The following is a 15,600-nucleotide window of genomic DNA, read 5'->3' as shown; positions in this document are numbered from 1 at the left end:
CGTTACGTTTCCTCGTAAACACCCATCTACACCCAACCGGTTTCTTCCCTTTTGGTTGATCAACTAACTCCCAAGTATTGTTCTTTAGAAGAGCATCCATCTCCACCTTCATTGCATCCTTCCACTCAGGTATTGACAAGGCTTCCTACACTATTTTGGGAATGGTAATAACAGCAATAGATGCCAAGAAAGACTTATAGGATGAAGACAAATGATCATAAGATAGAAACTAAGAAATACAACGACGCTTTCCTTTATGAAGTGCAATTGGAAGATCAAGATCATCCAAAGGAGGAGGATAAGGCTGAATAGTGGGAGGCATGAGAGGTATCTCATATGTAGTGGGGGATAAAGGAACTGTGGTACCTGAATCTAGAGTTGCAGAGGAAATTGGAGTTGGCCTGGACTGCTGGTGAGCAAAATTAACCTGCCTCCACTGCCTGTGATACACCCTCAAATCCCGACTTCTCTGACAATCTTCCTCACTACACTCCCCTTCAATGGTTGGGACAGGTAATGGAATTTCTGATGAATGAGACTACATCCCACTACTCTCCCCCTGAGAAGAAGCTCTATGATAATAGGGTACATCCTCAAAGAATGTGACACCCATAGAAACAAACCATTTCCCAGAAACAGGCTCATAGCAGCAATATCCTTTTCTGTATGTCTGTGCATCCTTCTGACCTTACTCAATTATCTCTAGGTGATCAATTTCATGCCACAAAGACTTCAAAGTAGAGAAGTAAACTGAGATTGGTTTCTCTCCCTGCTTAAAATTATTGACTTCACATTTCAGTTCAAAGGCCCTAGCAACATTAAGTGGCTAAGGATACGTTTCTCTCATGATGTCCCAAATTTTCTTGACAATTTTGGCCCACAAGTAATTTCGGATGATATGAAGCTGCATGGAATTGCACAGCCAAGTTATGACCAAATAGTTCTCCTGAACCCATTTGGCATATAATGGGTCTTCCTTGGCTGGTTTCTTTACATCCTCCCATCACATAGCCTAATTTCCCTCTACCTCCAATAGCCACCATAACTGATTGGACCCACTCAAAGTGTTAAGACCAAGAGCTACGGCAAACCAAGACCTGTGCATGGGAACAGCCAGCCTACATACCAAGTCTACAACAAGAAGTTAGTCCAAGTGGCATATTATTAGAATAACAATCCTACAACAAACTATAACCATCTTGTAACAAACTGCAAACTATAAACAGCTTACCTGACTATAAAGACCAGAGGAAGAAATAAAGAGGCAGGAATTCCATTCGAACAAACTACAAACTGTTTTCCCTTCAGTTTTTCCTCTCTCCTCAAGAGCTCAGTGCACTCTACGAACCCTGAGTTAGGCAGCACCTAACAGTTTGGTATCAGAGCATGACCAATACGTGATCTACAGCCTTGGAGGCACGAGTTGATCAGGTGGAAGTCAAGCTCCACCGAGTTTCAGGCGAGATGCGAGGTATCAAGGATACGTTAACAGAAATCTTGCATAGATTGGAATAGAGCCCACCAGCAGAAGATAGGGAAATCGACCAAGATCGGCTTAGCCAAGGAAGTAACCAAAGAAGTAGCTACACCTTGGAAAGAAACACCAAACTAAGCTTCCCAATTTTCTCAGGCGAAGACCCCATCTCGTGGATATACAGGGCGGAATGATTCTTTGAATACAATGAAACGTCCAGACCAGACAGGGTGGCATTGGCAGCAATGCATCTGGATGGAGACGCAATCCTATGGTATCAGTGGTATCGTCGAGGGCACCCCCGCATTTCATGGCTCAACTTCACAGATGCCTTGTGTGTCCGATTCGGGGCTTTTGGTTATAAAGATTTTGATGAGAGTCTTGCTAAGATAAAACAAGTAGGAAGTGTTTGTGACTACCAATTGGAGTTTGAACGTCTATCTTTAAGAGTCCAAGGGTGGCCAGAGAAGGCTTCGGTCGAAGCTTTTGTGGGAGGACTCAAGGAAGAAATTCAGTTGGAGGTCAAGGCGATGCACCCATCAACTGTAATGGCCGCGGCAGCCCTAGCCCGCACCCAAGAAGAAAAGATAGCTCGAGCCCGACGTCTAAACCTCCCGTGGCAGTAGACAAACAAATCATTTACTGCCCCTAGATTGGAAGGGATAGGATCCAGTAAAGACGGCAGCATCTTAGGCAAACCACTAGGTAACTTAGGCCCGAGCCCCATTATTCCATTCAAGAAATTAACATGGGCAAAGATGCAAAATCGCCGAGATAAAGGTCTCTGCTACAACTGCGAAGAAAAGTTCGTCCCCGGTCATAGATGCAAAACTCAACAAGCCTTCTTATTACAGACTGAGGAAGAAGAAGAGGATCAACAACCGGAAGAAGGACCATCAACTGACGAACACTGGGTTGAGACCATACAACCAGAAATATCGTTGTAGGCCCTAGGAGGGTTTTCATCGCCCCAAACCATGAGGGTGATGGGTCTAGTTCAGGGTCGCCAGCTGTCTATCCTGATCGACAGTGGTAGCACTCTAAACTTTGTAGCCACTGTGCTAGTCAGACAATTGGGATTACCAGTTCGGCCCACAACCTCATTTAAGGTCCATGTGGCAAATGGGGCCGCACTCCAATGCGATGGAATTTGCACAGACACTGGGTTATGCATCCAAGATCAACAAATTTTGGTTGATCTTTATCCACTGGAGTTAAGTCGGGCCGTCATTGTATTGGGAATTCAATGGTTGCAGCAACTTGGGCCTGTTCTATGCGTCTGGGCTTGTTTGTCTATGGATTTCATGAAAGAAGGAACAAGAGTGCATTTGCAAGGCCACCAGCTAGCCGAGCCAGCCCAGTAAGCTTGGCATCCATGTTGAAAAACACACGAGACCCAAATCAGCTCATCATCTGGGGATCAAATCATACAGGCCCAACGTTATCCCAGGCCCAGGATACAACAACTCAAGCTGACTACAAACAACAGCTCCGCAACATCCTCCAACAATATGCTGCAGTTTTCAAGGAGCCCACGAACCTACCTCCAACAAGGAGTCATGACCATAGAATCCCACTATTGCCGGATGCGTCTCCTACCAATTTAAGGCCCTACCGTTACCCCTATTTTCAAAAACATGAAATTGAAAGGCAGGTTCAAGAACTGTTGGATAAAAATTTTATTCAACCCAACCATAGCCCATTTTCTTCACCCATTCTTCTTGTCAAAAGGAAAGACGGGACATGGCGATTTTGTGTGGATTATTGGGCACTTAATAATATTACGTTAAGGACCGCTTTCCAATTCTGGTAATAGATGAGCTACTGGATGAACTCAAGACTGCGAGCATTTTTTCAAAGTTAGATTTGCGGGCTGGATACCATCAGATCAGAGTCCATGAAAGTGACATTCCAAAAACGGCCTTCCAGACTCATAATGGCCACTATGAGTTCTGAGTTATGCCACTTGGTCTCACCAATGCCCTGGCAAACTTCCAAGCCTTAATGAACGACTTGTTTAGGCCACATTTACGTCGTTTCATATTAGTCTTTTTTTATGACATTTTGGTGTACAGCCCTACATGGGCCCAACATTTAGTGGATTTGCAGATTACTCTAGACATTCTCTTACAAAATCAATAGTACCAAAGAACCGAAGTGCGCCTTTGGGAAGGCCCGTGTACACTATTTGGGCCATGTGGTGGAAGATGGAAGGGTCTCAGCAGATTTGGACAAGATAGCTGCCACCCAACAGTGGCCAACGCCATGTAACACCAAGGAACTCTGGGCATTTCTAGGACTCACAGGATACTATCGACGTTTCATTAAAAACCATGGGATAATTGCAGCACCACTGACAGCCCCTTCTAAAGAAAGACTCTTTCAGCTGGAACAACAAAGCCCAAGTAACATTTGAAGCCTTAAGAGCAGCGGTGTCATCCCACCAGCTCTAGCTTTACCGGATTTCAACAAACCTTTTGTGGTTGAGTGCGATATATCCGGACTGGGCATGGGAGCAGTGCTGATGCAAGATGGTCAGCCCCTTTCCTTCTTCAGTAAGGCATTATCCACCACACAAAACCAGTCTTCAATCTACAACCAGGAATTGATGGCAGTTGTATTAGCAGTAATGCATTGGCGCCCTACCTGCTAGGCCGTAAGTTTGTAATTAAGACTGATCACCAAAGTCTGAAATTCCTATTGGAACAACAGGTCCTTTCTCCAGACCAGCAGCATTGGGTCTCAAAGTTAATGGGCTTTGATTACACTATTGAATACAAACCGGGATCAACAAATAGGGTTGCTGATGAACTGTCACGTTTAACCCAAACATGTAGTGGAGAGCATACTCCAATTGCAAGTGTTCCAACAACCCACTGCAGCACTATGGGACCAATTAAGGGAGGAAGCAGACAGTAATAAGGAACAATAAAGGCACAATTGTTGGAGCAACCAGGGGACAAACCGGGGTATTCTATCCAAGGGTTAGTGCTGTACTATAAAGGTAGAATGGTGTTACCAGTGGACTCAGCCCTTTTGGACCAACTAATGAATTACTTCCATGCGACACCAATGGGTGGACACTCAGGAGTCCTACGCACATATAAGAGAGTGTCATCCCAATTTTATTGGAAGGGTATGCTAAAGTCCACAAGGAAATACATATCTACATGCCAGGTATGTCAACAATGTAAGTATGAGGCTCAATCCCCATCTGGCCTGCTAAAACCACTACCCATACCCAACCAAGTTTGGGAAGATATTTCTATGGATTTTATAACAGGCCTACCGACCTCTGCCGGTAAATCAGTCATATTAGTGGTGGTTGATCGCCTTACAAAATACAGCCACTTCTTAGCACTGTCACATCCATTTACTGAAACTACAGTATCTGACACTTTGTGCTGGAAATAGCTCGTCTTCACGGGTTCCCAAAGTCTATTGTTTCTGACAGATCCAGTCTTCATCAGCCTCTTGTGGAAAGAACTTTTTCGCCTCCAAGGTGTACCACTCAGCAAATCCACAAGCTACCATCCACAGTTAGATGGGCAAACAGAGGTGGTCAATCGTTGCTTAGAAACATATTTACGATGCTTCACCAGAACAAAGCCGAGACAATGGTTCAGCTGGTTGCATTGGGCTGAATGGTGGTACAACACTACCTATCAGATATCAGCAGGAATGACCCCTTTTAGGGCATTATATGGTCGTGACCCACCACACTGATTCCCTATGAGAAGGGTTCGACAGTAGTAGCTTCACTGGAAGAACACCTGCTGAATCGAGACAACATTCTACAGGAACTTAAACAGAACCTGCTCTGGCCCAACAATGGATGAAACAATCATATGATAAACATCATAGGGAAGTACACTATCAGGTTGGTGATATGGTTTACTTGAAATTGCCCCCCTACAAGTTGCTTTCTGTACAAAAGCAGAGATGGAACAAGCTGGCACCTTGCTACTTTGGACCCTTCAAGATCTTGGAGAAAATTGGACCTCTTGCATACAGATAGGATCTCCCACCAGATTCAATAGTGCACCCAGTCTTCTATGTCTCAGTTCTCAAAAAATGCTTGAAACCAGATGCTATAACTCGACCACATCTTCCAAAATCCTCAAGTGATATGAACATAGAAACAGAGCTGGTGCGTATCACTAATTTCAGATGGGTCAAGAAAGGCTCCCACATTGTTCCAGAAGCTTTAGTTGTGTGGTCACAGCTGCCGGAAGAGGATGGAACATGGGAACCCTATCTACAACTGCAACACCAGTTCCCCCATGTTGACCTTGAGGGCAAGGTCCAGCTTAACCAGGGGGGTATTGTTAAGACCAAGAGCTGCGGCAAACCAAGACCTGTGCATGGGAACAGCCAGCCTACATACCAAGTCTACAAGAAAAGGGAGAAGCCACGTCAGCAAGAAGTTAGTCCAAGTGGCAGACCGTTAGAACAGAATAACAGTCCTACAACAAACTGTAACCATCTTGTAACAATATTGTAGTAGAAATATTGTCTAGGGCATTGTGGTAGAGATCTCTACTAGAAGATTTGGGCATGACTGTTCAGATACCACTGTTTACTGTGAAATCCAAGTTGCTATCAATATTGCACACAATCCAGTACAGCATAATAGGACAAAAGACAGAGAGGTTAATTGTGCCACTTCATCTGCGAAAAGGTTGTTCTTGGTGATGTTTGCATTCTACTTGTTAGGACAGATAAACAATGAGCAAATATATTCACTAAAGAAGCTCCTATGGCTGCACTATGGTTCACATTTAACAGCTAGGCATGATTGACATAGGCCTCATTCGTTTTCCGGGAAACGGGAGTGGGTAAGTTGGTGGGTCCTACTGAAAAGAAATAAACCCATGTTCGTATTTCAGTATTAGTGGGTCCCGTAGAAAAGAATGATTCTTGAACGGCCCATTTACCTAGGCAAGTAATACCCTCTTCAGACTTGGGTAAATCACTTACCCATCTGCACTACGTGATGGGATAATATTGTCCCTCGAATAATGTCACGTTTTTCTGGATAAAACAGTCATTATACAATTTTACCTTGGGAATAAAAAAACACTGGTAAGTTCACTTATCTGGGTAAGTTTTCTTGGGAAACACTTGCCCGGATAAGTGCATTTGCCTAGGTAAATGACTTACTGAGAAGTGAACAAGACCATATTCTCAACTTGAGAGGGAGTGTGGAAAAGTGTAAATTTTGTTCTCTTTAGTTTATGTTTCTGCCGTCTTTTATTCGCTATTAGTTATGGATCTATAGCAAGTGTACCATGGGCTTTTATTTATTTGTTATTGATCTTTTTTAGTGCTGCCACCTAAGGGTAGGAATGCAATTTTATCATTATTATAGTAGTTATAAAAGATAATGGAGTCTCACATTGAGCCCCACAATCTGTTCACCCATTCTCATCTCTTTCCCTTTTCTTCTCTCTTCATCTAGCTTCACGTCTAATGACTGTTTTTTTTACATTGTTTAATCACTTTTATATAACCTGAAACCTGCTGGACTGATTGACAACTAGTATTATCAAAACTTATCCGATATTTCATTGAAATCATTGATTTTTTTTTGAAAAATGTTTTCTTTAAGGATCCTAATATTCTGTGATTAGATAATTGACTTGCTATTTTAAATATGATTCACTTAATAAGTAATTATAATTCAAGAAAGAAAAGAAAGGACACACAAGTACAAAAGAGAATTCTCAAATGAATTAAAACATTTAGTAACAAAAATAACAAAAGTCAAAATGTCAAGTGAGTGACATGAGTATAGACGAAGAGAAGGACAGAAGATTAAAAGGGAGATAAAAGATTTCTACTTAAGCCTCTTAATCTTCTCTTACTTGATATATGTAAATGTTTGCTATGGTTATTTGAATTTTAAATATGCGAGTATACTAGTTCTAATAATCCATGAAGTTTTATAAATAAATTCCACAATTTTAGTAATTTCCCTTATTTCTTTATGTTTTCCAAATATCTTGGAAAAATTTGCAAAATGTTTCCAAAATATCCTCATCTCTGCATAGCAAAACATCCATCAATATCGAAATTGAAAACTAGGATAGTAAAGTATGGTGACACAAATTTAACTGCCATACCTGTTTTCTCATCCACTCTTTAACAGTTAGACCATCTTGAGCCTCAACATAAGCCTGTCCGCCAATCATTGCAGGCAAAAGTCCAATGGCAAACTGTACTTTCTCTGACCAAGTCAGCATTTCATTGTTCTTTAAGATGGCCCAGATCCCTGCAAAATCATTGTCCCAAATAAATAAGTGCTACCTTTAAAACTAAATAGAAGATAGGAATCCTAAAACAATAATTAAAGAAGGGAAATGTAATAGCAGATCATTCAAGATATGAGCTGTTGTGTCCCATAGAAGAGATCTTAACAATATTATAACTGCACTGAATCCTTTGTTCTGTTGAAGAAATGTAACATTAGCTATTTCCCAGATAAAGTTTATAAAAAAGATATTTATATTATGGAGGCTTTTGGCAGATATGATCTACTTTTTTTTTTATGAATTGTTAAAGTGAGCCAAATAAGGGTAGTTTAGTCATCTTATCTTTGTTAAGTTGTATGCTTATGTGGCAGTTTTATTAGAGACACTCTGCCCCACACTTAAGTAAGGGCAGTTTAGTCTTTGTAGAAATTATTAGAGACTAATTACTATTAAGGGGTCAACTGATAGGGTTTTACCTATCAGATTCGACAGTCCCTTCTTTTCCTTCTTCTTCTCTTCTTCTTCTTCCTCTTGCTGGTTCGGGTTACTGTAGCAGCAGTCGAAACATAGTATCAGAGCCATGTTCCTGACCTACTTCAGTTCGTGAAACATCTCAGCAGTGTTCGTGACCTCTCTTTCTTCGTTTCTGGTTTGTCCTAGGTCTGAAACATCTCAGCTCGTCTCTCTCTGCTGCGCATAATCTTCTTCATTAAGAAAAACGACCTCAGCAATGAATGGTTGGTCGAGACTCTCAAAAGAAGGTCGGTTATTTCTTCTCCTTGTGCTACTGGTATTTCTGGGTAAGAAAATCTTCAAGAACCTGCTAGTACTGATCAGAACCTAGCGAACTAGGTTTATTGTTGCCCTAGTTCTTGGAGAAAATCCCAAGAACGGGCTGTGAGTACAGTAGCCGAATGGTGTAGGGGCTGCTGTAAGTTGCCGAGTGGTGTAAGGGCTGCTGTAAGTGGCCGAGTGGTGTAAAGTGTAATGCAATGACCTAGCCGAGTTCCTTGTGGTCGTGTAGTGCCCTCTTAAAGGTGTTAAACCGGTCTGTACCGGGTGTAACAGATATGACTATGTGATGGTGCTTGTGATGCACAATTTTTATTGAGTGGTTGTAAGAGGGCTTGCATGTGATTAGTAAGTGTTGAATTGATGTTTATGTGGTTCGTGGTGTTGCGAAATCAGTTGTAGTGTGAACAAGAACAAGGCTTGTGTACCTATTATTGTGTTTAGGGGCTGCTATAGGTGCTGGAACATCAAACTCCTAATAACAGCACTCAGTTTGTAGCTGAGAATTCAGGTTAGAGGCAACGGTGAAAGAGTACCATGGCAACAATGGGAGATGGATATAATGATCAGAAACCTAGTGTGGTGGTTCCCTCTGACTACCTAGGTGTACAGATGACCTCAATTAAACTGAATGGGGAGAACTATGTTCCATGGGCCAAATCAGTGGAAGTTTTCCTCAAGGCAAAGAGGAAAGTGAAGCATGTAAAAGAAGATAAACCACCGGCTGACTCTCCAGGGTTTGATGATTGGGAACAAGAGGATGCTCAAATCATGACCTGGCTATGGAGTAGTATGGAACCCAAAATTAGTGCCAACTTCATGTTCCTAGATACGGCTAAGGATATATGGGAACATGCTAAGAAGTTGTATTCTAGACAAGAAAATACTACAAGGGTATATCAACTTTATCAGGAATACTTTGATTTGCAACAAGGAAACAAAACCCTAGAAGAGTACTATGCCTGCATGAAGAATATAAGGAATGAACTCAATGTCTATCATCCCCTCACTCCAGATGTTAAAGTTCAGCAACAATAGAGGGAACAACTAGATGTTACAACATTCTTAGTGGGGTTGAAATCGGAGTATGAACCAGTTAGAGCCCAAATATTAGGGAGCTCTACCCTTCATACTCGAGGAAGTATTTGCATGGCTCCGTAGGATTTCTTGGACAGACAGAGAATCCCACACAGCCTGATAGATCAGCACTTGTGACAGCTAGAGGAAGTGGACATGGTACAAGAGGGGGAGGATCCCGAGGAGGCCGTGGCAGTTCCATGTTTGGCCGGGGTGGTGGTCGTGACTCAGGGGGAGGCCGTGGCAAAGGAAAGAGTAACTCTGCAAGGAAGTGTACTCATTGTGGCAGGGAAGGACACACGGTGAATTTCTGTTATGATCTACATGGCCCTCCCTCTAAATGGGCTAATCATGCTGTAGCTGGTGAGGTTGATATCAGTGACAGTAAACAGGCAGACCTAACTCCTTCCACATCTACATCTGCTTCTGGGAGGGAGATGGTGAGTGTACCGCGTGATGAGTATGAACGGTTCCTTCAAACCACTTCACAGCATACCACTGCTACTCTTGCCCACTCAGGTATTGCTTGCATGCCATCTAAAACCTCTCCCTGGATTATTGACTCTGGAAACTCTGATCACATGACCGAGACTCCAGGTGTGTTCTCCTCTTTCTGAAATTTCCACATCACAAACTGTTACACTTGCCAATGGCTCTTCATCTCCCATCTGCGGTGTTGGTAATGTTGACATGGCTTCTCTTTCTTTATCATTTGTTCTATATGTACCTAAGTTTCCATTCAATCTTATGTCTGTTACTAAATTAACCAACACTCTTAACTGTTATGTTACCTTCCTTCCTTCCTCTTGTGTTTTTCAGGATCTCAAGACGGGGAAGAAGATTGGTGGGGAGCATGAAGCTGGTGGATTGTATTATCTTGATGGTGGTGGATCCTCAATTGCTCTTCAGACTTCACTTACTCCTCTACAGTGGCATTGCCGACTGGGACATCCTTCTCTCAAGGCACTCAAGATATTAGTTCCGTCTTTAAGTCATTTGTCAGTTTTACAGTGTGAGTCATGTCAGTTTGGGAAACATCGTCGTGTTTCCTTCAGTCCTAGAGTTGAAAGTCGTATATTGAGTCCTTTTTCTTTGGTTCATTCAGATGTTTGGGGCCCGATCAAAATAGAGTCTTATAATGGGTACAAGTATTTTGTCTCTTTTATTGAAGATTGTTCAAGGATGACATGGATTTACTTAATGAAAGAAAGAAGTAAATTATTTTCCATTTTTCAAAAATTCCATGCTGAAATACGTACACAATTTGGTGTTCCAATCAAAATCCTTCGTTCAGATAATGGTTGTGAATACTTTCTTACTTCATTTCAACAGTATTTAGAACAGCATGGCATTATTTATCAAACCTCATGTGCATCCACTCCTCAACAAAATGGGGTGGTTGAACGAAAGAACCACCAGCTCCTTGAAACTGCTCGGTCTATTCTTCATCATATGAATGTTCCTAAACGGTTTTGGAGTGATGCTGTACTCACTGCATGTTTCCTCATTAATTGGATGCCCTCCTTCATTCTTCATGGCCGGCCCCCCTTCTCTATCTTGTTCCCCACTTTATCTCCATTTCCATTAACTCCTCGTGTCTTTGGCTATGTGCTTTGTCCACAATCTGAGTCCTGGAATAGACAAGCTAGATGCATGCTCTATTAAATGTGTCTTTCTTGGCTACTCTCGGACTCAAAAAGGGTACAAGTGTTATAATCCCATTACTTGAAAGTGCTATGTCTGTCCTGATGTCACATTTTTTGAGTCTATCCCCTTCTTCTCAGGACCTGAAGCACCTTCGTCTCCACCCTTACTTCCTCTTCCTCTTCCTCTTCCTCTTCCTGTCAGTGATCCAGTTCAGGATGTTGTTGTTGGAGTAGACTCATCATCTCATCCAGTGCAGATCACCATTGAACGACCACTGATCCGGCAAGTGTATACACGTCGAACGACATCGGCCCCTCCTCCAACTTCTACCTTATCTATGGATCTTGTCATGGCTCCTGTTGCTGAACCCTCAGAACTTGACCTACCCATTGCCTTACGGAAAGGTAAGCGCAGTTCTACTCTCCATCTCATTTCCAATTTTGTTTCATTATCTCACCTCTCCACCTCACATCGTCAGTTTGCTTCATTTTTGTCATCTATTTTCATACCTAACAATGTCCAAGAAGCTCTTAGTTCACCTGGGTGGCAGCAGGCAATGGAGGAGGAATTCTCTGCTCTTCAACATACTCAAACGTGGGAGCTCACTACTCTCCCACCTGGTAAGCATGTTGTGGGTTGTAAATGGGTGTATACTGTTAAATACTTGCCAGATGGTAGTGTGAGCGTCTGAAGGCTAGGCTCGTTGCAAAAGGTTACTCAGTTGTATGGAGTGGACTACATGGAGACATTCTCTCCGGTGGCTAAGATTGGCTCTGTTCGTGTGCTAATCTCCCTGGCAGTTATGTATGATTGGCCTCTATTTCAGCTTGACATAAAAAATGCCTTCCTTCATGGTGACATTGTGGAGGAGGTATATATGGAGCAACCACCTGGGTTTGTTGCTCAGGGGGAGGATGGTAAGGTGTGCAGATTGAAGAAGGCAATTTATGGGTTGAAACAATCGCCACGTGCTTGGTTCAGGAAGTTTAGTGAAGTGGTGAAGAGTTTTGGAATGAAGCAATGTCAGGTTGATCACTCAGTGTTCAGCTATGACTCAGAAGCTGGAAAGATTTTATTAGTGGTCTATGTGGATGATATTGTTATCACTGGCAGTGACAAATTGGGGATTGACAAACTAAAGGTATTTCTGCAAAATCATTTTCAAACAAAAGACCTTGGGACATTTAAGTATTTCTTGGGCATAGAAGTTGCCAGGTCAAAACAAGGTGTAAATCTGTGCTAAAGAAAATATGTTCTTGATCTACTGGAAGAAACAGGATTGTTATGTGCAAAACCGGCTGAGACCCCTATGGAACCAAATGTTAAGTTGAGCAGTGATACAGGGGAAGTATTTGAAGATCCTAGAAGGTATAGACGACTAGTGGGGAAGCTGAACTATCTGACTATCGCGAGACCCAACATTTCCTTTGCAGTCAGTGTGGTGAGCCAATTCATGCAGAACCTTCGTATACCTCACTGGGATGCGGTTCTTAGAATTGTAAGATATCTGAAGGGAGCTCCAGGCCATGGACTATTGTATAAACCAGGAGGAAAACTTGAAGTAGTTGGGTACACAGATGTAGACTGGGCAGACTCAGTGAATGACAGAAGATCTACTACAGGCTATTGCACATTTCTTGGAGGAAATCTTGTGACGTGGAAGAGTAAAAAGCAAACAGCTGTGGCTAGAAGCAGTGCTGAAGCCGAATATAGGGCCATGGCACACACTACCTGTGAATTAGTGTGGTTGAGGAATCTCCTACAAGAAATTGGGTTCCACATGGATAAACCTATGAAATTGTACTATGACAATCAAGCTGCACTCCATATCTCATCAACCCTGTTTTTCATGAGAGAACGAAGCACATAGAGGTTGATTGCCACTTTGTGAGGGAGAAGGTTCTTGCTGGAGAGATAAGCACAGAACATGTGGGCTCGAAGGATCAGTGGGCAGATTTGTTTACAAAAGCTCTAAGCTCAGGGAAAGTGAACTATCTATGTAACAAGCTGGGATTATATGACATATATTCTCCAGCTTGAGGGGGAGTGTTAAAGTGAGCCGAATATGGGTAGTTTAGTCATCTTATCTTTGTTAAGTTGTATGCTTATGTGGCAGTTTTATTAGAGACACTCTGCCCCACACTTAAGTAAGGGCAATTTAGTCTTCGTAGAAATTATTAGAGGCTAATTACTATTAAGGGGTCAACTGATAGGGTTTTACCTATCAGATTCGACAGTCCCTTCTTTTCCTTCTTCTTCTTCCTCTTGCTGGTTCGGGTTACTGTAGCAGCAGCCGAAACATGAATAATAAAGTATTTCATTAAAAATTTTAAGAATGGTTTACAATTGATACAGCATTTAGTTTTCCCAAGAGGCGCGAGATGCAGCCTCAGAAGTCAAAATAAATTACAGTATAGCCAAGAAAAGTTGACTCCTATTCACCCCTTAGTATGTCTGCTGGCCCATTTGCCGATCTTCTCTCCCACTGAATTCTGACTGTTAAATTAGAAGTTGGCCATTTGAATCTTCTCATTGCCCCCATGAAGCGCAAAGCCGCTCACTCCGGTTCTTTCAGCCACCCAATTACCACTTTGGAGTCTCCTTCTATTACCAGATTTCTGAGGTTCAACTCTTTAGTAATTTGAGCCCCCTGTAAAACAGCTTGGACCCCTGCACTAACCGTGTCCCCCACTCCAATTGGGCCAGAGAATAAAGCCACTATCTGGCCCACTGCATTTCTGAAAACTCCCCCAATCCCAGAGGGCCCAGGATTACCAAGGCTGCTTCCATCAAAGTTTAGTTTTGTGAAACTTGTTTCCGGAGGCTTCCAAGCTATCACAGGTTTGTCTTTAACCGAAGAAGCTTTAGCAACTAGTTCCCAGTTTCTCCATATGTTGTCAAAGGAGAAATGTGAGAATCGATATATAGCTTTAGCCCAGTTAATAGCCCTAAACAGCGGACATTCCCACACAGAATCCTCATCCCTTTCTTTGTCAATAAAAAATCTGTTATTTCTTTCCTCCCAAACTGTCCAAACTAAAGCACCCCTAACACACCTCCATAAGACTCTCCCACTTTTCTTAGACCACCTGAAAGTATTAGGGTCGAAAAGCCCCCTGATTTGCAAAGGCCTCCTCCACCTTCACCCAAAAAGATCAAAGATCTTTTACCAAAATTTCACAACAAAAGGGCATGATATTAGAAAATAGTAACAGCTCTATCCATTTGCTTTGCAAAGGAAACACCAATTTGGGGAGATACAAAGGTTGGGCCTTTTCTTTTGTAGGTTATCAAAGGTGTTTAATTTCGCAAGGGAGACTTCCCAACAAAGGGATTTAACCTTAGAGGGAATAGGTTTAGACCAGATTTCCTTACAAAAGAAAGGTTGAGGGTTAGGAACAGAACACAACTAAGAGAAAAAAGAGGCACAAGAAAACCAAACCCCGAGAATTGGGAGTCCAAATTCTAGCGTTGGGTTTAGAGAAGCCCAAACAATCAATGTCAAGGGTTTCGAGCAATGAAGCAGCTTGATTAAGCTCAGAGCCTCTCAGGTCTCTTCTGAACTCCAGATTCCAACTAAAACCCAAGGATTGGGAGAAATACAAGTTGAAAACAGCCCTTTGAAGTATGGGACTGTGTAAGATTAGATGAAAACCAGAAAACAAACAAATGAGAAGATAAGAGAGAGAGAGCTGGGGCAAGGAGTGTTAGAGGATGAGAGTTTCGAACTAACCCTCCCTCTAACACTCTAATACAATTTTATTAAGTTAATTCTTGAATAATTACAAGAGAGACCCTTGGTTGGGCAAGAAATTACAAAAAACACAGCATAGAAGAGTATGGGCCCAGAATAAGGCCCATTACAGAGAAGAACATAAATATAACATAGAATAACAGCCGATGGGCCATTCGGCCCATCTTCTCTACACTCCCCCTCAAGCTAAGCATAGATGTTAATCATGCCCAGCTTGCCAATGTCATGCTGAAGCCTTGCCTTGGGAATGCCCTTGGTGAGAAAATCTGCCAATTGTCCTTCAGAAGTGATGAATGGAAGACACACTTCACCCGAAGAGACTCTTTCTCGAATAAAGTGTCTATCAACCTCAATATGCTTAGTTCTATCATGTTGTATACTAGGTTGGGGGCAATGTTGATGGCGGCCTGATTATCACAGTACAACATCATTGGCTTGTCATGATCAATCCCAAGTTCTTCCATCAATGACCTTAGCCACAACAATTCAGAGACACCATGTGCCATAGCCCTATATTTTGCTTCTGCTGAGGATCAGGCCACAACTGATTGTTTCTTGCTCCTCCAAGAGACAACATTACCAACCACCATACTGCAATACCC

General features: G+C 42.3%; 1 protein-coding gene across 14 annotated transcripts in view; it reads right to left on the bottom strand.

Annotated features, from left to right (window-relative positions):
- Positions 1-15,600, bottom strand: part of PDS3 (phytoene desaturase 3) — a 163,389-nt gene that overhangs the window by 95,708 nt on the left and 52,081 nt on the right. For all 14 annotated transcript variants that reach the window (XM_088889554.1, XM_088889561.1, XM_088889553.1 and 11 more), the window contains one exon: positions 7,600-7,748. In XM_088889554.1, the coding sequence (XP_088745680.1) occupies positions 7,600-7,748 (149 nt within the window). The remainder of the gene's footprint in view (positions 1-7,599; positions 7,749-15,600) is intronic.

Source organism: Nelumbo nucifera, chromosome 6 (assembly GCF_055504915.1).
Source record: "Nelumbo nucifera cultivar China Antique chromosome 6, China Antique-T2T, whole genome shotgun sequence".
In the NCBI taxonomy this organism is placed as follows: domain Eukaryota; kingdom Viridiplantae; phylum Streptophyta; class Magnoliopsida; order Proteales; family Nelumbonaceae; genus Nelumbo; species Nelumbo nucifera.
Note: the sequence above shows the minus strand (reverse complement) of the source record. Positions and strands in the feature narration are given on the sequence as shown.